Source organism: Asterias amurensis, chromosome 15 (assembly GCF_032118995.1).
Source record: "Asterias amurensis chromosome 15, ASM3211899v1".
Lineage (NCBI taxonomy): Eukaryota > Metazoa > Echinodermata > Asteroidea > Forcipulatida > Asteriidae > Asterias > Asterias amurensis.
The window spans coordinates 2,551,392-2,577,963 of NC_092662.1; the positions used below are offsets into that span (position 1 = coordinate 2,551,392).

General features: G+C 38.9%; 2 protein-coding genes across 2 annotated transcripts in view; both read left to right on the forward strand.

The window, feature by feature from the left end:
* Nucleotides 1–406: 406 nt before the first annotated feature.
* LOC139948436 (major facilitator superfamily domain-containing protein 6-like) lies at nucleotides 407–7,793 on the forward strand. The gene is made up of 6 exons (XM_071946585.1): nucleotides 407–1,658; nucleotides 2,122–2,275; nucleotides 2,835–2,985; nucleotides 3,627–3,830; nucleotides 4,487–4,722; nucleotides 5,172–7,793. The coding sequence occupies exons 1-6, from the start codon at nucleotides 688–690 to the stop codon at nucleotides 5,241–5,243; spliced, it is 1,788 nt and encodes a 595-aa protein (XP_071802686.1). The 5' UTR covers nucleotides 407–687; the 3' UTR covers nucleotides 5,244–7,793.
* A 942-nt stretch (nucleotides 7,794–8,735) lies between these two features.
* Nucleotides 8,736–26,572, forward strand: part of LOC139948197 (nuclear receptor subfamily 6 group A member 1-like) — a 36,919-nt gene continuing 19,082 nt past the window's right edge. The window contains exons 1-3 of the mRNA XM_071946264.1: nucleotides 8,736–9,070; nucleotides 20,667–20,939; nucleotides 22,079–22,134. Coding sequence (XP_071802365.1) covers nucleotides 8,989–9,070; nucleotides 20,667–20,939; nucleotides 22,079–22,134 — 411 coding nt within the window. The 5' untranslated portion in view covers nucleotides 8,736–8,988. The remainder of the gene's footprint in view (nucleotides 9,071–20,666; nucleotides 20,940–22,078; nucleotides 22,135–26,572) is intronic.

A 26,572-nucleotide genomic window follows, 5' to 3' on the forward strand; every position in this document is an offset into this window, starting at 1 on the left:
ACCAAATTTTCATTTGTTCCATATTGCTTGTTACTGGTGTTCAGCTCTTGTTTGCTTATCCTGAAAATCACGTGGAAATTTGGTTGGTAATCCTGTTTTTATCAAGAAAGAAATTCCACGCTAACCAAATTTTTGTGCTTAGCAGCTCTATGAAATTGGGCCCAGAGCACAAGATACAAGGTCAAAAGTCATCAAAAGTTTCCAAACTACTGTAAAAAAAAACTGTGACCCTTCTTTTTGTCCGTATCTTTTGAATATTAAACATTTTGAACTGTATGCTTTGGAAGTTTATTTATTTTACCCTATAAACAGACACAATATGGATTGATGAAATAATAAATTTAGCATCCCTAAATCCCAAACCAACATGGCAGGTCAATTGGAGGTAAACAAACTATGCTGACTGATATTCATCAAAGTAAGGCGGGCCCTTTTTACCATTAGTCCTTAGAGCTTAGAGTTACCCACGCATTCCACCTTTCAATGACGCCACAAACAGCTCAGTTCACATAAATCCCAGTTAAAAAGACGTGAACCCCAAAGAATACCAACGTTTCAAAGAAAGCTTTTGTGCCGAAAATTCCGCGATTTTACCACGGGCTCGGAGCCTTTTGAACGTGGGGACTCGAGCGTGGTATTGCGGGGGCTGTAAAAAGAATTAGAGCGGTTTAGGTTTGAGTTATCAACATGGCGGACAAGAGTTTACCCAGTTCTGAAAAACGAGAGCGGATTCTCCAAGCTCTAACGCAAGCTAGCGAGTTGGAGAGCAAGGGACACCAGTCACATGAAGGGGGGCATGCATCGGACAGTCAAGGTATTAAAAGAAAGGCGAAATTAACTCTAGATGAAGGTAATAAGGAGTCGAAAACGAATCTGCAAAAGTTTCAGGGTTGTATCCAAATCGATGTGAGTGTCCTTGAGAACAAGTTGGTGTACTTTCTGTTCAATGTTGCGGCAGCCGGGGTGTTGCCGTTTCTCTCTGTGTATGCCCTACAGTTAGGACTCCCCTTATGGCATGTTTCTCTCATCATTAGTGCTGGACTGTTGGCGGGGGCGATTGTCACACCCATGGTGGGGTTCTTCGCAGACAAAACCCGACTCCATCGTGGGTTTTTCGTCGCTGGCGTCTGCATGTGGATGGCGTTCACACTCTTGGCTGTCTACTGGCCCACGCCAGCCCGGGTTGACTGCGATGTGGCCAGGGTTCAACTACTGGAGGTGATGTCAGAAGAGTGCAGGGAAGCCCCGCCTAAGCGAATCAACGCATATTTTGAGCAGATGGCCCGCTTCCCTATTGGTCTTCAAACAACACCACAACCGTGCACCATTGATATAAGACAGATTTGCCCAGTTCCTGTATCCTCGCCCAACGCAACTTCAACCCCGCTATCGGTCACACAAGAGGCGACTGCAAGAGCCTCAAACCTCACAGAGCGTTACAAGGTACCCATGAGGGACACCCACCTCGGCTGGCTGTACAACCAGGCTGGGCTGCAGCGAACCTCTATTGTTGTGTTTGTTTTTGCGGCAGCAGGCAGTGTGAGTCAGATGTCGACAATGTCCATGACTGACACAGCGACTTTGGTTTCCCTGGGCGAGGCGAGGAGAGACTACTATGGATGGCAAAGATCATTCGGAACAATGGGATATGCCATCTCGTAAGTTAACAATTATCTCAATCAATTTAATTACTGATCAATACAATTTTAAAATATTGCTTCTTGGATTAACAAAGATAGTCTGACACTGTAACATAAGCAAATACGGCTTCTGAGGATTAACTGAACAAGAAAAACAACAAATAATATCTTATTGGTTTTTCAAAGTTTATTATAAAGGATAAATCTTAATATTTTGTAAAATTAAAAACCAACATTGTTTAATTTTAGTCTAAAAGCTTACTGGTTATGTAGGTCAAAGCCATTTTTTCTATAAAATATTTTCCTCTGAAATATTTTCCTCGTACGTTACTTTAGAGGGAACTGTTTCTCACAATGTTTATATACTACCAACAGCTCTCCATTGCTTGTTATACCAAGTAATGTTTATGCTAACAATAAGAGTTATTACCAACAGTGTCCAGCGCCTCTCACAGGTATAACTCTTCCTTCTATACCAAAGATCTTTGTTCGTTGGTGTCGCCCTTCATGAGTCTCGGAGGTCTCATTACCTCTGCGGGTTGGAATGGACTCAGACTGACTACCTTATTGGAGCTGTGGTCTTCGTTGGATTCCTTACCATTAGCTTAGCAGTGTCGGGATACGTCAGGTTCAAGGTAGGTCAACCTCAATGGGTGTCTTTAGAACGCTAGGTGGCAGCAGACTTATACCAGTAAACTTTCCATAGACCTTATCGCAAATACCAATGCGCAAGCGCAGACTGTTGAATGAGGTGCATTGTGGGATATATATGAATCAAATTTGTAATCAGCTATAGACCTTTTCGCAAATACTGGGGCGCGCGTGTAAAGCTTGGAATTAGGTGCATTGTGGTCCAGCTGGTATCCAAATTTGATCCATATCTATCCCACAATGCACCTCATTCAACAGTCTGCGCTTGCGCATTGGTATTTGCGATAAGGTCTATTGTTTTCATAGTTTTTGGCAGGGGCACACTACTTCTGTGAACAGTGGATTAAAGACAGTGGACACTACATATGCAGTTGTCAAAGACCAGTCTTCTCACTTGGTGTATCTAAACTTATGGATAAAATAACGAACCTGTTTTGTTTTGAGTTTTGAGTTTTGTTTTCTCCCGACTCAACCAAAAATGTTGTTAAAAGAATTGTCTGTAACTTTTGTAAAAAGTGATTTTTCATTCGTTTTGACTTACAGCACAGTGACATGTCTTCGGAGCATTCTCTAAGCACCGTTGCCGAAGCCATTTTGACCGTGAATTACGGCTCGGTGTTCGTTACAGCATTCGTTCTGTCATTATGTAATGGCGCCTTCAACACCCTTCTAATGTGGCATCTTCACAGTATGGGTAAGAATGATTTTATCTCTGACATAAAGATGATGAGTCTTCCGCCCTCTTGTGGCGAAAGGGTGATTTCTGCTCTTATCAAATTTTGCATGGACTGATACCCGATGGAAGAACCTGTCCCCTTCACCAAATGTTTCAATACTTAAACACACTCGTTTTCTCTTGTTCAGAAGGACTTTTCCCCTCAAATATTCTAAAGAATTTCTGGGATTCCCAGAACACATTGAATACATTGTCCTCCACCCCCCTTTTTTTTGGGGGGGGGGAATGTTGGCTCTGAAAATAGCCGGCCTGATCTCGACAATACCCACCAGCTTTCGTCAAAAACAACTCAAAGTCCAAGCGGTAGTTTTGAAAAGGGTCTAGTAAAGTTTTTATTTGCTCAACTTTCGTCTGTGTTTCTTTTAAAATATCCATATGTCAAAAGATATCAGATTGCCAAAATTGAACAGTTGCTCAGAGAGCGTATATTGTATTGTATTATAAAAGTCGACCTAAATCGGATAGGTTTGGTTTATTCAATGCTGTTGTTTGAAATACTTAAAATCTTGCCAAGCGAAATCTTATAAATCTAATTTACTGGAGGGATTTCAATGTCTGAATTAGTAATCCTGGCCAATATAATTTTCTTCCCGTATTAGGTGCAACTGTGACACTCATGGGTGCTGGGATAGCAATGCATGCACTGAGTGACGTCATCACATCTTTTTGTACGGTGTTTATTATTAAGAAGTCTGGGTACCACCTACCACTAGCCGCTGGTATGACTGGGTATTGCCTGACGTTCTTTTGTTTTGCCATTATGACCAGACCCGGATGGCTTGTGGTTGTTGAAATCATCCACGGTAAGTCCCCTGTTAAGCAGATAATTCTGCTGAGCAAATTTCTTTCCTAAGCAGAAAGCCAAACTAGGAAGCCAAATCTCCTAATGCTGTGAGTTGTTCCCGTAAAATGATTCAAGAAAACTGCGTCTTAATTTCCTAAAAAAAGTACATCAGGTGACAAGAAAAGAAAAACAAATTAATGTTGACAATTCTGTCGATTTTAATTATAATAATCATAAAGATCGAATTTCTAACAAGTTTGTTATTTCTATGGTTGATCACACAACACATTTGCATTGGCTGCAAATATTTTGTTGACTCCACGAATTGTCAGATATTTAACCTTTAAATATAGCTTATATCGGATGTAGATTGTTGAATTATGGGCCTTTCAACTCGCGGCAACTTTCACAGGCAATTTAGAGGCAACTTTTAGCAGTCCATGTTCATACACGACCTCTTTGGTAGCAAATGAGTTTTTCTCCAAACATTGTACTCAAGTCCTCAAGAAAAATATATGAATATTGAAATGTGAATGGCTTTCTTATTTCAGATTGCCTGGAACTAGTTGCCTGTAATTGCCTCGTTTGGCATGGCCCTAATGCCCTTCTGACATGAAAATGCGCTGTACCGTCTGTTCCTTTTAAAATTTATTTGTCTATTTTCCCTTTTTAAAGGTTTTTCTTTTGCCATCACTTTGAACACACTGACTTCCTTCCTGTCGTCGTCGGTGGCGCTCGTCAGTCTGGCCACAACACAGGGTCTCCTGTGTGGTGTATACTGGGGTCTGGGCCCTGCCGTAGGAACTGCTTTGTTTGGTTATCTTGCTGACGTCATTGGACTGGCGTTGTCGTTTTATGCCCTCTCCATGGTGTGCTTGGTATACGTTCTTATCTTCTTAATTTGGAATCGGGTAAGTTTTCGTATTTTCTCCTATTTTATTAGTGTTTTCAAAATATCAAACGTCCTAAAGGGTTGATCAGGGTATTTGATTTGCGTGGGGCTTGTTTATTTAAAGGATTATTGCAGTAAAAGTGTGAAAGTATGACATGTGTTACCAACCAAAAATGAGCTGCAATTTCCCAAAGTATCCACCTCATTCTCAAAAGCGCACTTTTGTCCTGCGGTCAAAATTGCGGCAATTTCGTATTAGTTTGCTCTTTATTCATTTACGTTTTATTATTTGCGTTTCATTATTCATTTTTGTTTTCATCAAAAAAAAAAAATTCCTCGTCCAGTTTTTGGATGTCTTCGGCAAAAAAATTGTCGACTTTTTGTTTGTTATTCTCCTTGTTTTATTTTTTATAATGTCGACTTGAATTGTATTACAAATATTCTTATCCATTTGTCATTAATTTGCAGAACGACCTGCCATTCATCGACAAATACTTCCCTGGACACTACCAACCGGTATCTTCTGGCGACATGAGATAAAATATTAATAAGGAGCTACCTCTTTTTTTCAGGGACATTGTAAATATGATTATTCACATGAATTTGTTAAGTTACAAACTATAAATACAGAGTATAGAGCCGTTTATTGACAGAGTTGGAAGAACTTGCAATTTTAATAAAAGCAGTTATGTGTCCACAAACCCTCGCATTGGTGAAAACGGTGTATATGGTGCCAGACTAGTCTGCCCATTTTAGTTATGCTGCATTTGGACCGAAAATGGCGTCCAGAAAAACGTTACTGAAGAGAAATTCTCTTCTTTGTCGCAACTCTCTGAATTATACAAAGTTCGGCCACAACTATACCTGCTGTTTTATCAAAACCCTCGCATGGTTATTATAAAAAAAAAAATCGTATACTAGATAAACTGTTGGTTTGTACATTGGACCTAATGGGTAAAGGTCAATTAACAAACTTACAAAAGCATGGGGAACAGCGCCACCAAGAGACAAAGGATACTCAGGTGGGGGAAGGGAACATTAACCCATTTTATGTAATCTTTACAGGATAGGGTCTGTATTTTATACACAAAGGAATTAACTCCCAGAATGATGGAAATGGTAGACGCGCATTGTGCTAAGGTGCGTTCCACATTTTGCAAGGGGTCAATATTTGAATGTTTCATTTTTTTAAATACTTTATAACGGGTTATTTACTCTATTTGCAATAACATAGGCCTACATGTAACAATATTGTATTCCCACGTGACAGGTCTTCAACCAATCAGAGAGCATTAACTCTCTATTGTGTTTATTGTTTATTCACATTAACTTCGCAACTATAAGGCATTGTTTATTGAAATTTATCTTGTCCATATGAAAACTTTAATTTAACCCAAACACTAATACGCTAAACACACCCGTGAAACGTTTACTCACTAACTTACAATCGGTGAAAATGCAAATAATTTCAGTAATCGTGAAAATATGTTTGGAAATTGTTTCAGTTTCGTTTTAATTTGTATTTATCAATGTTTCTTGTCGTTATGGGTTAGTTGCCAAGTTGTACACTGTTTGAAAAAAATGTTACGATTGAAACCAGCTCATGGTTTGTGCCATTCATACACACACAAGATCTTGCATGTACACGAAACTTATGCTTAGAAATATGAATGTTGAAATTCTGAACACTTTTTCTAGAGTGTAGTCGAAGTAAATAACACATGGCCTAAACCTGATAATCATCCATCAAACAAACACCACCACAGTCAACATGATGGTCATATCTGTGTGTGAACATCATTCCATCATAAATTTAGACTTCAAGGCTTTATTCCGACCATCAACCTTCCTATGAGTTTGAACAAGATGTCTAGATCTATCGAGATAAAAAGCGAACCAACGTGCGTCCCTCACACGTGTAGGTAAAAGGTGATGTTCAGAAGAGGGCCGATAATAGAACCCTGGGGAACGCCATGATGGGATTCTTGTATGATAGGTGGTTGTAAACGGTTTCCTGTTGGCAAGAGAACCATTGGAGAGCAATCCTCTTATGGCGTAAACATTATTGAAAAATGACAACTCGATGTCAATCGAAAATAAGGAAAATTTAAATCTTGTAGGCCCATCCTGTAATGAGGATGGGTATAACTGTTAGTTATTTTGAGCATGGAGAAAGGAGATTATGGTTGAACACATTACTACTACATTACTAGGTTTGGGTAAAACTTGTCTGCGTTAGACCCAAACCAATTAACAGTGCACTGTAATAATATAGTGTCAATCTCAAAAAGGCCTTATTCTCTAGTATTGTTTTGCAATTCACGAAACAAACGTGCAGACCATCATTTTGAACTATTACTGACTTAATAATTTATTTTTTTGTATATTTAATATAGTTTGTTGTGTAAATTTTGTAAATAAGTTGTAAGGTGGCGAAGATCTAACAAAACCTCAATGTAACAATAAAATTACCACAGAATTAAGTGAAACTCAAGTTGTGTACGCTGTGTATGAAATAATGACAGTTGTGTATCTACCAAATTGTGAAACGGTATATAAAATATTACAATTATATGCATTGATTAATTAGATTTTGAATAATAGATTATTTTTGTTTATTTTATTATTAAAACAACGATTTTATTTCATAGACAATTACAAAAGTAACGTTATTTGAATACATACATCGCAATAATAAGAATCTGACAGTCGGATGTTGTTATTTGTAGTGGTGAAGTGTTCGACCACAACGAATTAATTCACCAACAGAGGGCGCCACCTTGAGGTTGCACTGGCACGTGGCACAATGACTTTAAAGTCCTTGTACATATTGTCCACAATTTTTTTTGATAAAAAAAACTTTTAAGAAACCTGTTGTCACCTACTAACAACTGATGTGATTTATACCATATAGTATTTTTGGAGAAAGATAACAACAAATTACTGGAAACAAATTATGACGAGGTTATTTTAAGGTTATGTAAGTACAACAATTATTTGTAATTCTAGAAATGAGTCAAGCTACAGTAACCAACAACACAATATTTTGTTTTGTTCGCTGCCTGAATAAATATTATCTTTGCAAAAGTCTATGTTTGTTACACTAGTAAACACTTCCAATATTGTTTGCATTTACTTAAAAATAATATATAGCCTTGTCGTGGAATCGTTTCGAACAAGAACAGTGTCATTAAAACATAGTTTGGTGTTGGTTTTCGCGGAAGAAATTACATCAATCATGGATGAGGTGGTAGGACCAAACAGCAAAGACAAAACTGACTTGGCATCGATTGAAATTGACGAGGCTTTACTGTATCGATTTAAATTTTGGAGAACTTGTTCCTCCAGAGTCTAATGCGTTGCATCCCACTTTGATCTGTAAAGCGTTCCAAACGCGTAGAACCATGACATTGTGTAGTCACAAACCATGGAGCCAGAATGACTTTGATAAAAAAAAACACAGAAGAACAAAAGTTCCTCATAAATTCAACCATTAGACTACACCCATTGCCAACGTTAGTACGTGTACATGCTGTACATTGTAGTCACACAACGTGGATCGCCAATGCAATGCAATAGTCGTAATATGTTTACCCATTGTGTACAATGTCATGAATAGCATATGCAGGGCCACAACGTTGTCGTGGAGTGTTACGTAACGGCTTCGACCGTCGCATTTTGAATCAAGGTGGCGGTCGCTTGCCTAGTCCGCTCCAGCCCTGAGGGGCAGGGGTGTAATAATTCAACAGAAAACACACATTTTTCGGATTTTAATGGATTTTAGGATACCAGAAGGGTAAAACGTGAATGAACCACGAGGTTTTGAATGGATTGGGCATAGAAGAAACCATGAATGGATGAAAAGGGGGCGGAATATTGCGGGTTAATTATCAATTTAACCGTCCCTCCGAGCTACGTTTAGTACCCCCGCCTTGACCATTGGACGGTGGCGCTGGTCCTGCCAATAACCTTGATTTGGACAAGTATTAGAAATGCCGGGCAATGGGCATTCATGGGCGACATAAAGAGGATGTAAATCTCTCCGGCTTCTGGTTAGTGGCTTAGGCAAAAACGGACAACAGCCCGTGTTAGAATTATGCACCGTTACGTAACACGTCTGTGCAGTTGTGTCTGCGTCCAGACTAATTAAGCGCCTAGTCACTGCTAGCTAAGTCCAAGTCCAGCCATATAGGTTGGGTGTTCCACGTACAACCTTGTGTCGGCCATTGGACCATTTTTTTGGACTGTCCATCCACCAGTTATTTTGTGGCCATCTTCGCTTACCATGTTGTCTTACCGATGGGGGCCCTATTCCATCCCCGGTCCTCCCTCGACTCAGCCTACGTCGGAGCATGCTGAACAGCAGGGTAAGTCCCCATATTTTGTGTGTTAAATATCTAAGTAAATTGTGGTCAAGGAAGGGGGAAGGGGGCTGCTCTTCGGACAACAAGACCAGGTTCCGGGTAGGGGAGGAGGGGGAATGGGGGGGGGGGGGTAACTTAACACCAACACTAACGTCACCTTGTAAGTGAGCTTACAATACTTCTCATCTATTATTAACCTCAAACATGATTGCAAGATTTCGTTCACCCACGATTTCAACCAATTGTTTTGTTCTCTCACTGCACCGTAAGATGTAAATGAGTTAACGGATGAGCACTCATTTGAAATGCTTGTTGACAATAAAGACAAAATATGCGGCCCCCTTTGTCCTTCTAAAGCCATCATATGTTTTAGTTGCATAACTGTATAACTTTAAAGAGAAATAGGGCAATGTGAAGTCACAACAATGATCAAGGAAGTTTATGTATCCACACAATAGAAGGGGTTTACTCCACCATCATGGTTTAACAATTCTTCCTCCATGGTGGTTTAACCATGGTTAACTCCGATCTTTACTATACACACGAAGCCTTTTTGTGAATATGCATGAGGGTTTGGGGACCATAAAGGAAGCCATGTACTTAGGAGGTGAACTTGGGCCTTAATCCACTGGTTGTGGTTAGAGTCACACATCATTGCGCCGTTGATAAGATTAAGATAACGGTATACCGTTTGGCCAAGAGATGCCAGGGTCTTCGTGTGAGAGGTCGCGAAACTTACTTTTGTTTTGATTTGCTAACTTCGATGCTTTGTTAATGGTTAAACGCACTGGTAACAAAGAGTTAAGACTAGTCTTATTTCGAGTTTGGACGAGTAGCTCGTCTTCAATTAGGGCTAGTTTTAATTTCTTGATAGGACTAGTCCCAAGTTGAGCTACCTTTGTAAAATCTGTGGATTTGGTTTGAAAGTTCAAGAAAAGTCAGAGTTTTATTTCTAACTGGGTTAATTATTTCCCATAGGAAAAAATAATCATATCTGGAGATACGGACAAAATCAAAGAGACCCTATGTAACTGTCAATGAACAGTCTACTCCCTTGGTGTATCTCAACATATGCATAGAATAACAAACCTGTGAAAATTTGAACTCAATTGGTCGTCGAAGTTGCGAGATAATAATGAAAGAGAGCACCCTTGTCACACGAAGCTGTCCTTCAGATGCTTGATTTCGAGACCTCACAATCTACTTCTGAGGTCTCGAAATCGTTTCCCCCAATGTGTTGTGCTATCAAATCAACAGCTCCCCATTACTCGTTACCAAGTAACTTTTGATGCTAACAATTATTTTGAGTAATAATCAATAGTGTCCACTGCCTTAAACTTATTTTATAATTTGGCCTTTTTGAAATAAATTATTTGCATACTTTCGGGGATTGAATAATAAGTATTTAAAGTCAAGAATGCAGTGGCTTCCAATGAATGTGCATTTCAGTTAAATATAACTTTCAAAGCTCTTCATGGACTATCTGATCTAAAAAATACTTTCCTGTCAGTCCTCTTCGTTCTGCTGGCCAATCCTCGGTGACACAAACTCCTGTTTCTATAAAATAAATTCTATGGTCAAAGAGCCTTCCACTTCATCGCACCTTCGTTATGCAACGGCTTACCTCCTCACTTTCGCTAAGCTGCCCTTATTCAGAATTTAAAAAGGGACTTCTATAACAATTTTTAAAATTATTATTACTTCCTTCAATGTAAAACATGGAAAACAATACACTTCGAAATCGATAGGAAAAGGAAATTGGAACTTATTGTTTCTGAAGTCAACCAACCAATTACAAACCAACACTGTTACAAACAAATTATTTATAGACAAATCGTTTTTGACTTTTTAAATAACAAACATTTTAAGGTATCAATAATTATATTGTCGGAGCTGACGAAACAGTCGCCGACAGTAAAATAAAAAAACTTTCTAAGTATACTTATTCCATCAACTAAGTCGACTCGGCAAAATACCAAGTCGGCCTATTCCATAAACTAAGTCGACATGACAAGATAAAAGCCATTCCAAGTCGACCTTTTTTAAGTCGACTTGGCAAAATCCAACTCGACCTTTGCCATCATATCAATCGACTTGCTGAGGTAGCTACCGTGACAAGTCGACTCGACTCGATACTGGGATGTGTTATCAAACAATTTTTGTTTTTTGTGTGAATTGGTTGTTTTGTCGCAAACGGTGGGGTGGGGGGTACAAGGTGAAACTTTTCCCCTCTCTTCAACCAAGGATACTTTTTTTAAATTTATTATCAAGATACTTATCTTAATATTCAATATTTGTGTATTACACGTGATCATTGTTTTTGTTTCAAAGAAAAAGAAACTTTCACCAAGGCTCGAGGTGTCTCAAATCATAAAAACAACTTATACATGATTTCTATATGTGTATTGTATTCATAATGGGACATGATAATGAGAGTGGCGACTTGTTCTTTAAAAGTGGCTTGTGGTTCTTAGAGGAGGTATTTTTTGTTGTTGATAATTGTGGGTACGGTCAGTGGATTAGACTGGCCTTGCTGTGCTCGTTTGCTTTTACTATGATTCACAACGCAGTTATTTCACAGACAATGATGTGGGCTGTTAACTTTTCCTCATTCAAGTGCATGTTTACCGTCGACCCCCATGGTGGCGCATTACTCACGCCAGTTTCTCTGGAAACCTTGGCAAGTTTATTGTTGTATAAAGGATACTATTATTATTGGAACTCTTGGTTACGTAATACACAATTGAATTGATTTATAAAAGGCGGAATGTAACAGCTTTTGGATTGTTTTGGGGGGTATTTACAAATTTACCCAGTCAGTTTCCCTTGTGGTTTATATTGATAGCTTTTGGATTGTATAATAAAACCGAGGGCTTTTGGGACAAAATAGCATTGTATGTTTATTTTGTATCAGCCTTGAAAAAAACCCTGTATAATCTAGATGTACTTTCTTTAATGTAAAAAGAGTGAAAACCCTCTTGTTTTGTCCGCCATACCACTCATGCAAAGAGCCATAATGGAGGACAACTCCCTTTAGAGTGAAAGACGGGTACTTTCAACTCGATTTAGAGTGAACTCATTCAAATTTCACTCAAAAAGAGTGACACAAACTAACTTTCACTCTCTTAAAGAGCGAAACTGACACCACTCGTACAACAGAGTGAAATTTTCACTCTTTTACATTAAGAGCGTAAGACTTTGTTGCAAAACACGTGTTCGGTGCATGACGTTCAAACTTTGGATATAATTGGGAGGTTTAGCTTCACGTTGCGTGGGAAAACACGTGAACGTGAACGCCAGAACATAGTTTGTTGTGTCTGGGTGACGTCACCATTTTGGGCTTATTGCAAGCTCACGAGTCACGTATGACGTCTGCACTTACGTACCTGACGTGAAAAATGGTATTTTCACGTATTCTAAATGTGAGATTTTTCTGACGTTCTCGCTCACGTATTAGTTTTGCTCGCCTAACGTGCAGCTGAACTTCACTTTTGAAGGGGGCGGGCTTAACATTTTTAGGGGGCCGCGTCTCAGAAACCTGAAAGACAGTTGACCCTATTGGTAATTGTCAAAGACCAGTCTTCTCACTTGTTGTATCTCAACATATGCATAAAATAACAAACCTGTGAAAATTTGAGCTCAATCAGTCGTGATGTTGCGAGATAATAATGAAAGAAAAAACACCCTTGTCACACGGAGTTGTGCGGTTGTGTGCGTTCAGATGCTTTATATCGAGACCTCAAATTAAACATGAGGTCTCAAAATCAAATTCGTGGAAAATTATACTTCAGAGGGAGCCGTTTCTCACAGTGTTTTATACTATCAACCTCTCCCCATTACTCGTTACCAAGTAAGGTTTTATGCTAATAATTATTTTGAGTAATTACCAATAGTGTCCACTGTCTCTAAATGGTCCTTGCTCTATGCTCTAACGTGTTTGTGTGATCATGGCACACCATACAATTAGTTTTAGAAACACAGTCTGAGACGGGATCTGTGTTTCGTAATGTTAGGCCATAATGTGGCACGTGTACATGTACACACGTGCTGTACATCCAAAGTCACTGAAGATAGGGATAGACTTTTCACAATTTACTATGATAACACGCGAATAACTCATTTCTAAGTTTACTTACACAACATAGCAATTCCATCAAGATCATAGCGTACTAGAAATGAGATTAACATACGAATAACTAATAGGACGTTTTCCCCTAAAGTATTCTTAGAAATGAGATAACATCCTATCGTATGTTATCATAAAGTAAATTTGTGAAAAGTCTATCCCTATCTTCAGTGAATTTGGATAGTTTTGAGCACGTGTGTACATGTACACGTGCCACATTAAAACCTAACACTCCGAAAAGTTTGCCACAGGTACTAGACTTGTGGACAAGTCGTTTATGGTCCCACGCAGTGACAACTCATCTTGTTATCAGTGACCATGAGAGATTTTCACTACAATGTACATGTGTTTGGTTTGGGTGTGCAGTTTTCTTTGTTTCTCTATTGGTATATATGTTACTGATGTTGTCGACTAAAACGAGATCGTTTCGGAATACATATCATTTACGTTTCAAGTGGGGTAATAGTTTGCACCAACACATATCTGTAGTATAAAATACGCTAATAAGTTGACGAGATACTGTTTTTTTTTGTTATTGTATGATCGAGAGAAAATGCACTCAGCATTGTAGTTTCAAAAGATACAGTCGGCATAATTATGCGGAATAAACATGTTGGAAAGGCTCTTTGTTCTACATCTCAGCAAAGCAAGAGTGCACCTAGCCGTATAATAGGACTCTTTCTCTGTACACAGATACAGATAAAGGGTTCTATAATATAGGGCTAGGTGCACTCTTGCTTTGCTGAGATGTCACTGTAGTATAATACGAAAGTGTAAGGCCGCCAAGGGTTCACGCTCAAAAACCCTGATAATAGGAGATACCAGGTCGGACACACTTGTGGCACATTTACCATGACAATATTTGTAAAAAGGACAGAAAACCTGGCTACGACCTACTCTGGGAAAGAGGTTGTAACGCTGATCCCAACACAAACAAACAAGATTAACAATGCGCTCCTGCACTCAATCTAGTTCATTGTAATAGAAAGTAAACAACGCACACTTTTGAAATACTGCAAAAAGTCAACCACGAATGTAGAAATTGCGAATACATTCAATGCCTTCATCTATGTCGTGCACCCTTTGTGTAATTGCATTAATACCTGACAATAGTGTAAGGGGCCAGACTAACACTATCCTCGTTTCCGTCCATAATGATATGAATGCGAAATTCAAAATGGCTGCCATTTTTTTGTGTTACACAATAATCACAAGAAAGTTTCATGAACACCACTTAGGTTGTCTTCAAAACCCAGAGTCTTTGTGTGTTTTTTCGGTTGATGAATTCATAAACGCCTGACAAACAAATTGTTTTCGGTTGGAAACTTCGGACTCCCTAAACAATCAAAGAAGAGAGTTATTTTGATGCCCAAGTTCCAAGACCAGAGAACTGTGTATAGACTATCTCCGTGTGTTGACTCAAGAATGTGTCCTTGGTGGAAGAAACCGAACAATGTAGCCCCACACAACAAAAAAACAGGGGGTGTAGGGGTAGGTTTTTTTTTACCATTGAGCTATGCTTTGACTGTGGGATGAGCGCTTTGTAAAGGAACTCCTTTGTATGACCAGGATAAGGAGGGCTTGGATAAGGAGTCCTGAAATTAATCAGTATACAAGGTCACAGCGGCTTTTATATTATTTAAATTAGGTTGTAACGTAGGGGGCCCCAGCTTGTAGGGGGTGGGTGAGAGTAAGGATTGGGTGTGGTTTACTTTAGTGCAAAACACTTTTATAATCGTAGCTTGTTGTCCCCTTTAAAATGAAGAAAAATTCTACTCCAGGTTTAAGTCATTAACTCTGTAGGCACTGGGGTCAATTTTACAAAGAGTTAGGACTAGGACATATACAAATTGCATGGATAGTCCTAAGTTAGGACGAGTAACTGGTCCTAACTCGAGATAAAACTAGTCCTAACTCTTTGTGAAATCCACCCCTGGACACCTTTTGTAGTTGTCGAAGACCAGCCTTCTCACTTGGTGTATCCCAACATATGCATTGAATAACAAACCTGTGAAAAGTTTGGGCTCTTAATAATAATGAAAGGAAAAACACCCTTGTTGCACAATTGGTGTGCTTTCAGCATACGTAACAAATGGTTATAAATAGGCATGAAGTATTTTAATAAAGGTTTTCTCGGTCAAATTCAAAAAATGAGCAGCAATTTTCATTTTCATGCGTTCGAATTGAAGCTGTTTTGCCTCTCCAGTTGTTACTGCGTTTCAAATTCAGAATTCGGCCATTCAGTATCGTTTTGAGTCGTGTCAAATACTGTACATTGCATTTAAGGCATAAATCATGGCTTTGTTTGTGATTATCGCTGTTTAGTTGAGTAAGAAACTATAAAAAAATAGACTGAATAAACTTGCGGGTACAAAGCACGTGTAGTTCCTTGTGGGAGGGTTGGTTCTGACAAGAGCCGGTGTGGCATCGACGTTTCGAACAGTATAATCTGCTCGTCTTCAGCGCTATTTTGTTCGTCAAATCTTAATTGCATTTCACATTTTGATCATTTGTTTTACAGTGTCCTTTCAGGTGTCATTGATACGCAAAACATTCTTAATGAGGGGAGAGACTTCGCATTATTCTTAAAGGCTTTTCTAAATATCATTTTGTTGTTGCCGGTACCAGCATTTTAAATAACACCTTGAGGTATTACACAACAGCGATCGATTAAGTTATAACGATTGGGTTTAAGAAATGTGATAGTTTCGTTCTAGGAATGCACCTTTAAAGGCAGTGGACACTATTGGAAATTGTCAAAGACTAGCCCACACAGTTGGTGTATCTCAACATACGCATAAAATAACAAACCTGTGAAAATTTGAGCTCAATCGGTCGTCGAAGTTGCGAGATAATAATGAAAGAAAAATAACCACACCCTTGTCACACGAAAATGTGCGCTTTCAGATGCTTGATTTCAAGACCTCAAATTTTAAATCGGAGGTCTCGAAATCAAATTCGTGGAAAATTACTCCTTTCTCGAAAACTACATTACTTCAGAGGGATCCGTTTCTCACAATGTTTTACAATATCAACCTCTCCCCATTACTCGTAATCAAGAAAGGTTTTAGTTTAATAATAATTATTTTGAGTAATTACCAATAGTGTCCACTGCCTTTCAAACCCCACCGCACATTAGTTAAAATCCCCCAGCTGGTGGCGCATGTTTTGATTTGTCATCAACCCTCGTCTCGTTTATAAAAATAGTTCAGTCATTAAAAAACATCTTGATAAAAATCTGATCTTTCCCATGTGCCCCTTCTTCGTCTAGACGATAAATTAAGTAATCAAGCCGATAAGAAACCAGCGTGGAACTTAAAGGAAGGGTTGGCCAACTCTGATTACCCATTAAATAAATGCGCTTAAAGGCACTGACCACTATTGGATTACTCAAAGTAAATTTAGTTGTAAGCATAAAGACGTACTTGGTAACGAGCAATGGAGAGCTGTTGGTAGTATAAAATATTGTGATAAACGGATCCTGCTGAAGTAACGAAGTTTTTTGAGAAAGACGTAATTTCTCACTCAAATAATAAAAAGACTTCATGCCCGAACCCTTTTGATAGGACATCCGACAGCACACAAAAGTGTGTGACAAAGGTGTTTTTTTTACTTTCATTATTCTCTTGCATTTTCGATGACTAATTGAGTTCAAATTTTCACAGATTTGTTGATTTACGCATATGTTGAGATACACCAAGTAAGAACACTGGTTTTTGCTAAATACCAAAGGCTACCATAAAACTTACGTGATAATATAAAGAGCACTGGAGAGTTGTTGATATATATATTTAAAAAAAAAAAGAAAAAAAAAAAAAACCCAACAACAACAATTTAGAGAAAGAGGTTATTGTCACCCCACAATTTGAATAAACAGGGTCTTTCTCGGGCTTGTATGGTTGAAAAGAACCAAGTGAGGAAAGTGGTCTTTGACAATCAGACTGTTGACACTTAACCAAAACTAGACCCTGCCTTTAACCGAGTTACCGCGTGGGCGTATTGTTATACCATGGTGAAAAGTCTTTCAATTTAGTTTTTGTCTGGTTCTTCAATGGTTCCTAACCGCAGACGTCTAGCAAACATAATTCTATCTTTGAGAAGAACGGATTTGTACATTAAGCAAAATTCCTCAGTACTTAGGCTACTTACTTTTTAAGATCTCACTTTATTTTATTGACAAAAATTGAGCAACAACACCTTGTTTGCCTCTCTCACGATGAATATTATGTGTAGTGAAGTTTTACACACATTTTTATATTTGGACTCTTGTAGTGTCTTGTAGGCCTATTACCATACCACAGAAGGTTTTGGTCGCAAAATTCCTTGGCGAGGAATCAAATAGGCCTTATTTGAAATACACGATTTAACACATTATGCGCTCTGAAGTGCAGAACTAGTACATGTTTAAACTCTTTTCTACCAAGTGTACGTTCAACAAGTGTATTTTTAATTTAGTACATATAACTGTCTTGGCGCTCCTTTGAACAATATTTTGTGGTGATTTTTTGTCTTCTGATTGGTTGAATGGTTCTATTTGTATTTTAAACGGCAGCCAGTAACTTTTTGTTTGTTTGCCTTGTTGTCTGTCTGTATATTGAAGTAAACATTGTTGTTTGATATGCCCTTGTGTAATCATCGTTTACTTTGGCATAATGTTTTTCTGTAGTTTAAAATATACTTTGAACTGTTATGAGCATGTTCGAAAAAGCAACATTTTCATTTTATGGACAATAAACATTGAATTGAATTGAATTAAATTGAATTTGCGAGTACTACTTCAGAGTTCAGCAGACACAAATGCGCAAGAGTTAGCTGCTTTGAGACGTAAGCCATATCCAAATTGGCGGCTACGACTTAAGCTGTACGGATGGATTTGCGCGCCATCATGCGTCGAAGTAAATGGGATGGGATTCCTTTATAGCAACAGCCCTAGCAACCGTCGTAGCCGTAGTTGACGATCGTATATACGTCTCAGCTCCCTTATTGCAGGAGAGTTGTACACAAAACGTAAATAAATTTGTTTTCATTTGGGGATAGAGCCTTTAAATGCAAATTATTCGCAGGTGTTTTTAAATAAGCAAATAACCCATGGGTTCGAATCCCACCCGAGTAATATGCCCGTGATTTGTTTCTCAAAGCTCGGCAAAGTACTGAGTATACACTCAGCGCTTTTTACACACATCGGTTTAACACTCAGCGTTTTTTACACACATCGGATTAACACTTAGCGCTTTTTACACACATCGGTTTATGGAGGTAAAACCAAAATCAGTATTCTTTATCCCCAATGAAAGTTTACATCTAAAGGTAAATTACGGTTAAATAAGCAAATAATAATAAAACAAATGAAGCGAAGCACCTTTTCCCTTCTCCAGTGGCTTATTTTTGTCAAACCGAGAATTCGCGACTCGCAAATTAGTTTGGTAGTCGCGACGTCACATTCCGTGATAATTTTACACTGTCATGGTGAAAGATGCAAGACTCTCGGCTGCAGTCGCTCCTTCATTCGTCTAGACGACACATTAGCGACTGTTACGTAACAATTCAACATGATCCGACGATCCCATTTAGTTAATTACATCGTCGCTGATTGATCACATTATGTCAGCCAGTTTTATAAATACGCACCTCAAACCACCCAGAACACAAAAAAGAAAAGAAATAAATTAAGTACAATTGTTTTTGTGAGAATGAAATGGCCGCTTGCGTCACGAGGGGTATTGTTTTGTGTTGCGGTTTTTCATACATTAGATTGCGGCGATTGTCTTTGATTAATTCGTGTGTGACATTTTATCTAGTGCCGAGTTTGCAGATAATAAATAGTGTCGAGTGGGGGACCATGTAGGCGTACATGCAGGTATGCGTACTTCTTTTTTGAAAGGGCAAGGGCACCAAGGCATTTTCTTTTTCCCCCCAGAGGAAATTGTAAATATTTCTACTTGAGCAAGGGCACCAAGGCAATGACAAAAGGGCACGGAGGCTGACGCCTGCGTGAGATATCAACAACTTAATGGCACTTGACAAGCTGTTGGTAATATTACCAGTATTCTCACCAATAAATAACAAATCTGTGAAAATTTTGTGTCAATTGGGCATCGAAGTTTGAAAGTTCAAATGACACCCTCATTGCACAAAATTTCAAATCTGTGACAATTTTTGTTCAATTGGCTTGCTTGTTCAGTGATTATCGCGCGCCTGATGGGTTGTTTTAGTAACTAGACCATCGGGGAAACGTTTTTTTACGCTAGATATTGTTGTTTGAATATAGCGTTGTGCACTTTGTGTTAAATGCAGTGGACACTATTGGTAATTACTCGAAATAATTATTAGCATAAAACCTTTCTTGGTGACGAGTAATGGGGAGAGGTTGATGGTATAAAACATTGTGAAAAACGGCTCCCTCTAAAGTGCCATAGTTTTCGAGAAAGAAGTAATTTTCCACGAATTTGATTTCGAGACCTCAGATTTAGAACTTGAGGTCTCGAAATCAACTATCTAAACGCACACAACTCCGTGTGACAAGGGTGTTTTTTTTTCTTTCATTATTATCTCATCTGAGCTCAAATTTTCACAGGTTTGTTATTTTATGCATATGTTGAGATACACCAACTGTGAAGGCTAGTCTTTGACAACTACCGATAGTGTCCACTGCCTTTAATCAAATAGAGTCACTATCTCTTGGCAAATTGACACAGACAGCATGCACTTAACTCGTGTTGTCATCAGCATTTTGATATTGTTGATATTACGTAATGTATCACAAATAAACCATTATAATAATTCCATTGGCTTAAATAGTTCATCGTGTCGGATCAACTTGATCTATTACAATCCATGAAACGCCTGCAGCTGACGAAGCGATAAACCTGAATGATTGATAGCGCCCTCTGTTGACGTTTAGAATTTGTTAAGTACAGCCACCACAAGGGGGCGCAGTTATGATACAGATTAAATTTAATAAAAAATTAACGTAAGCAGAAAGGAAACTGACTGGATAATGATATTCTACTTCAAATTTTGGGATAAACAAAGGAAAACCAAAATAATATATGACACCGGTCATTACGGATGTTTTAATTTGTTTGTAGGGTCAAATGCTTCACCGGTGAGCCTTTGGTCCCTTGTTTGAGATTCGGTAACCTTTGTAAGATATTGTAGCAAAGAAATAAATTAGTAAAACAACTGAAAACGGTGTCCCAAGGAAATCTGTCCCGCAGATCCTGTCCCCCAATGGGGAATTAACATGGGTTGGAGGTGGTTTATTCAAAGGAGGGCGCTATCCGAAGTAGTTTGTACACAGTTTGTCGTATGGGGGTGGGGGCACAGATTCTCCTTCCACACCTGAAAGTAGGTGTTTCGTTTCGTGTTGTCGATAAATGGCTTTGGGGTGGGAAAACAAAACCTTCACAACTTTAGGATTGGGTTATAACAACTTAATTAAGTATTTTGTGATTCCCTTTTTTCCACTTGTAGCTTCTTCCAACGGTTTCGAGTACTCTCCCCGTGCCTTTCTCTCACCCAACGATGAGGCCAAGACGTGCCTCATCTGTGGCGACCGTGCAACGGGTCTCCACTACGGCATCGTGTCCTGCGAGGGATGCAAGGGTTTCTTCAAGAGGAGTGTATGCAACCGCAGGATCTATCGATGCCTACGGGAAAAGAACTGCATGATGTCACGCCAGAAAAGGAACCGCTGTCAGTATTGCCGACTCCTCAAATGTCTGCAAGTTGGCATGAACAGAAAAGGTGAGGCATTGGAGTCAAGAAATAGCGCCCTCTGTAGGAAAGGGAGTCCATTATAAACCCACTAAGAGGCAGTGACTTGGTTTAAATAACGAGAAGTCCCCTCGATCCACGGCAAGTTTGAGCATGCAGAATATCATTTGTCAACCGACCCGATCCACAGCAAGTTTGAGCAGAAAACAATATTTGTAAACCAATGTCCCATTATCATGTTTGAGGTATGGTGGACACTACAGGAGTACACTGTATGGTTTGGGTAAACACCAACAAATTTACCCAAACCTACAGTCATAATAATAGTGTCCACCATACCTCAAAAAGGGTCAATTTTAGTTGCTTATGTATCCTTGGTACCAGCCATCGCCCAATAGTAAACATCTGTGAAAGGCTTCAGCAACATCAACCATCACGCATTCTGCTTCTTCCTCACGCAACCTTCTATTTGAGCATAGGACAAGCACTAGTGTAGGAGACCGAGCCTTCTCAAATGCAGGCCTAGCTCTGTGGAACTCACTTCCTGATAGCTGCAGAAAAGCAAGCTCAGTTGATTCATTCAAGAAATTGCTAAAGACTCACTTGTTTTGTCTTTGATTTTGACTTTTGATCTGTGTTGGACATATCCAAGCGCTTTGTAACCTATGGAAAAGGCGCTATATAAATGCTAGCTTATTATTATTATTATTATTATTAATAGTCGCTAATACTCAACTTGCTGTAAGCTTATCAGACTCAAAGTCATAATGGGACAAAAAAAGAATCCTTTTCAATAATCACAGTTCTTTGAAGTGGAAATTCTTTCAAAATAGTATCCACAGCAGCGACTGTACTTCTTACTAAGTAAGTTTTTATAGCCATTACTTTTCATGACTCTTTATAAAAACTGATACAGACTGTAGACCTTCAATGCATCTCGTCACAGGGTTCATGCTCAAAACACCTGAATGTATTTTCTTTATCATTCTCCTTTTTTGACAAATTTTATGGAAATAAGTGTTGATTGAACTGTGGTTGTTATTGTTGTATTTGGCTGGTGAATTTGTTGTAAAACCTTGTTACTGCTAACGGTCATTAATGGTTGACAATTCTTTGATTAATTCCTGCATTGGTTTGTTCTCTCTTGCCCCACCCTTCTCTCTTTCCAGCTATTAGAGAAGATGGAATGCCAGGTGGACGAAACAAAAGCATCGGTCCAGTCGAGGTAAGCATTTGGACCTATCTTTGAATGCAGTGGACACTATTGGTAATTACTCAAAATAATTGTTAGCATAAAAACTTACTTGGTAACGAGCAATGGAGAGCTTTTGATAGTATTAAACATTGTGAGAAACGGCTCCCCTCTGAAGTGACATAGTTTTCGAGAAAGAAGTTATTTTCCACGAATTTGATTTCGAGACCTCAGAACTAGATTGTGAGGCCTCTGAAAGCAAACAACTTCGTGTGACAAAAGTGTTTTTCTCTTTCATAGTAGTCTCGCAACTAATGGCGACTAATTGAGCTCAAATTTTCACAGGTTTGTTATTATATGCATATGTTGATATACACCAAGTGAGAAGACTTGTCTTGCAATTACTGATAGTGTCCAGTGTCTTTAGTTGCTTTACAATTTATAGTTAATAATTTTGGCATTGCTGTTGCTGTTGTGGTTTTGTAGTGCCACCTGTCCTAGATTTGGAACATCATGGTTATAGCGCCACCGACTGTTCAGTGTTTTTTCCCCTGTGACGCGTCCTCTTTATTGAAATTACTGTTTTCTTCTCCAGTAAACTTAAATAGCGCCCTCACTAGTCTTCATGTGCCAATGTGATTGTCATGATGCTGAAAGAGGGCGCTATTCAGTTGCCCACAATCGGCTTCTCGTCCGCTGCGGCGCGGTGCAGCCATCGTTCTTGAAAAAAAGGCATTGACTTTCAGATCTTTTGTTTAAGTGACCCAGACAATTCGTTAGTGAGCCAATTTCAGAGTGCCTTTGTTTCCTCCATTGATGCCCCCCGAAAATAGTAAACAAATTTAAAGAAACAACCGCAAATAATCACATCGTTGTCAGTTTTTTCGTTGAGCTGCGGCACGTTAACATTCTTCGGCAAAAAATTGCGTTTTATTCTTGTTTTTCTCAAAATGAAAAACGTGAGCAGAGAACAAAATTCTCTAAATTCACTTCAATTTTGTGTGGCTCTCTAGACTGTAAGTGTCCTTCTGAGTGGTTGTTTGTTCAATTGATGGGTTTATACCTGAAATTGGTCATCCTTGATAGCCTTTTGTTGCCAGAGAAAAGGAGGCGCTATTTGAGTGAGAGTCACGAGAGAGAGAGAGAGAGCGTCTGTAATTCAAGGCTAGGCGACATATAAAAGGAGATCAGGGCTGTACGGTTATAGTTAGTTGCTTTGAAAACTGTAATTTCATGTAATACGCCGAGCCTGAGGGAGCCTCTGTGCCTATGAACAAGCCAACACCTTGCGTCGGTTGTTTTTTTAACCGAAAAATATATCAAAATTTGTGTTGAGATATTGTTCATTCTATGCGTTCTATGCGACCTTAAAAATCGGCTTATATAGGGTCCTCGAAGTTCGAGTAGTTTTCTCATGTTAAGAACGTGAATTATGTGTCATGTTAGGGTGAGCACAATCTGTGTGGGACTTGGAATGTTTTTTTTTTAATGTAACCTAAAAGTATTTCCTTTTTCGATAAATGATGAGAGGATGTTTTCTTGATGTTTAGAAAGCTACCATCACCTTTGCGAGATTTTCAATTCAAATCAAGTAATGGCACCGAGTTTCCTCAAAGTGTGGCTCTTTGAATCTTTTCAAACATTTCTGAGCTAAAACTTAAGTTAAAATGAGTTAAAATGAAGAGTTCAATACTGGACTTGAAGATAGCTTTATCAATTTTTCCTTATATCATAAGAAAATATATATCCCAGAGGAAACATTTCGTCACAATTAGTGTGCAATCCTTTCTGATTTTCGGAATGTGTTATTACAGTTTGTATTTAATGGTAATAATGGACTATGCTTTGCCGGTGATAACAATTTACCCACAAAATTTCATTCACTCAGGAGTTCACTCACAAATTTTACAGAAAACGCAACTCTCAATTTGGACGATCTTGGTACGATTACAATACAAATGCGTCTTGCATTCAACGTTGTACTCATGTAATGCTTTGATGTTCAAATTGGCATCAGTCCAAACACATCTGGCATCAGTTCTCGAAGGTTCTCTCGAGAGTAAACTGATTCTTAAAAGGCGTTTTGTCCTGCTGTGTCGATTTGAAGGTAGGACCAACGTAATCCTCCATAAGTTCATACCGATAAAAACTTACTTGGTGAGACGCACTGCAGTTGTTGATAGTTCTAAACTTTTTCTGAGGAACAATTTCCTTCAACATATTTATTTGAATACAATTTTTTTTTTCACATTGAGTCATGTATGAATCTTTTCTCAGATTTCTCAGTGTTGGCGCCCGTTCGCGAATGCTTTGCGGCCATAGATGCGATTGCTACCGCTGTCACCTCGCTAAACATGCATAAATTTGACATTCTTGCATAAGAAAATACTGAATTTGTTGCTGTTTTCTCAGCGAGTGGACTATGTATCTAGCTGAAACATTCACATGTGACTTTGACTGTATCTTTCTTCATAGTTGTGCCTTTACACACCAGCAGTACGCTGGCTGGCACAATCAATCTATTCACCACTGTGGATTTAATAGCCACAACTTCCGTCAAGTATTTTAATGATTTTATACCAGTCGGTCTTTATAATTTGTAATTTGTGTGTTATGTAGGCCTGCCTACCAGGATAAAAATAGTCTAGACGGACCAAATTTGTCATTATTATCGCTGAAATATGCACATGAATGTAAATAATCTAAATTTTGCCACATATTGCTTTTTATTAAGATAGAGGCACGTTGAGCAAGAGTACTTCTTGAACACAGGTTGAGCCATGCTCGAAACGTCAAGTAGTTGCGTCATCAGTTCTTTCTAGAGCCATCACAATGGGAGACTTTTGGGACGCTTGGTGGCAGCAGTCTAATCAGGTAAAATCCATTGTTCTTGGTAATGTGCGCATGCTCAGAACTACGTAAACAATGGAAATTTACCTGGTAAGTCTGCTGCCACCTAGCGTTCCAAAGTCTCCTATTCGTCGATGAGATAATTTCGTGTATGGTTACATGGTGTTACCGCAAACCTTCGTATCTCCCTCGTTCAAAGTTTGAAACCCTGTTCATATACATGGTGTTTCTGCAAACATTACTAGATTGTATCTCCACCATGCAACGTTTCAAACCCTGTTCATGTACATGGTGTTACTGCAAACCTTACTAGATCGTATCTCACACCACTATGCAAAGTTTCAAACCCTATATCCACGATGTACATGTACATGTCCCTGCAAACATACTAGACTGTTCCGCCAGCATGCAGTTTTTATTCCTACTCCTGAGTGTAGGCCCTGTACGGTGCAACTGAAAACTTTTTAAGGTTGTATATCCACCACGCAACGTTTCTAATCCACTTCATGCACTTGGTAACTGCAAATCTCCGCCATGCAAAGTTCAAACTCTACTTGAGTAGGCCTACATATTGTTATATTGTTACCCCCCAAAAACCCGCGTGGTATTATAAACCATTTCAGATTATCTCCAGCATGCAAAGTTTCAAATAATACATGGTGTCACAGCAAATCTTACTAGATTTTCATTTCTACCTCGCAAAGCAGTGCAAACCCACGCCATATAACCAAACCTAGTGCACCACAGGTTTACGCTGTCAATTAATGGCGGCAAAAAATGTTAAAATGTTATAGAGAACCAACATTTCATCTTTTGTTATCTTACCATCCAAACACCAAATTATTGTTTGTTTGTAATCCGTTTAGTGCACTCTCCCAGACTATGACGTGAGGGTCTGGTACCCAGACGTATAGCGTCTAGCACCCCGACGTCTAGTGTATGTTTAATTTGCAACATCACCGCCTCCTCCTATTAACTCAAGCATATTTTTATGGGCAGCAGTGCATAACGGATTCCTGTCAGTCATTGGAAATTTATGGTCCGTGTGTGGCTTGTTTGAAGGTTCAAGCTGCTTGCTTATTAATTCATAATACCCGGTAATCCAAAGACCTCGCCGGCCTCCCCTCAGGGGAATATTATAAGTTCATCGACCAAGAGAAGGTCCCACCCCCTGTACAAATAGATGCTTTAATTGTGTTGTTTTTGTGTAAGGAAAACAAAACATGTGAAAGGAACTATAAAGACATATCTCTCGAGTGAGTGTTTTTCGTGCAGGGCAAAGTTGTAAATGGAGTGTCAGAATGGTCTCGCTCCAACAGTTTTGTCTCGTCATTTTTTTTTCACACGAACAAAATTGAATCTTTTTGGATCGTGCAGTTGCTAAACTTTATGTACAGTATCTGATGCTTATTAAGTTCTTGTGTCTGTATGATATCTTCTGTTTATTTCTGCTGCTAATTTTTGTGGTCTGTGGTTTTTGTGGGTTTCATTTGCTCTGCATACCTCCATTTAAAGGGTGGGATGGTAGAGTATCCGGTGGTCGGGAAAATCTGACTTCACCTGTCTCCCTGAGCTTGATTCAAAGGATGATTCAAAAGTGGGTGATATCAGAAGAAGTGTG

Coding starts and splice junctions, on each gene's coding strand:
- LOC139948436 (XM_071946585.1), top strand. CDS start 688: ATGGCGGACAAGAGTTTACCCAGTTCTGAAAAACGAGAGCGGATTCTC. Junction 3,831..4,486: donor GGTTGTTGAAATCATCCACG/GTAAGTCCCCTG, acceptor CCCTTTTTAAAG/GTTTTTCTTTTGCCATCACT. Junction 4,723..5,171: donor TCTTCTTAATTTGGAATCGG/GTAAGTTTTCGT, acceptor ATTAATTTGCAG/AACGACCTGCCATTCATCGA.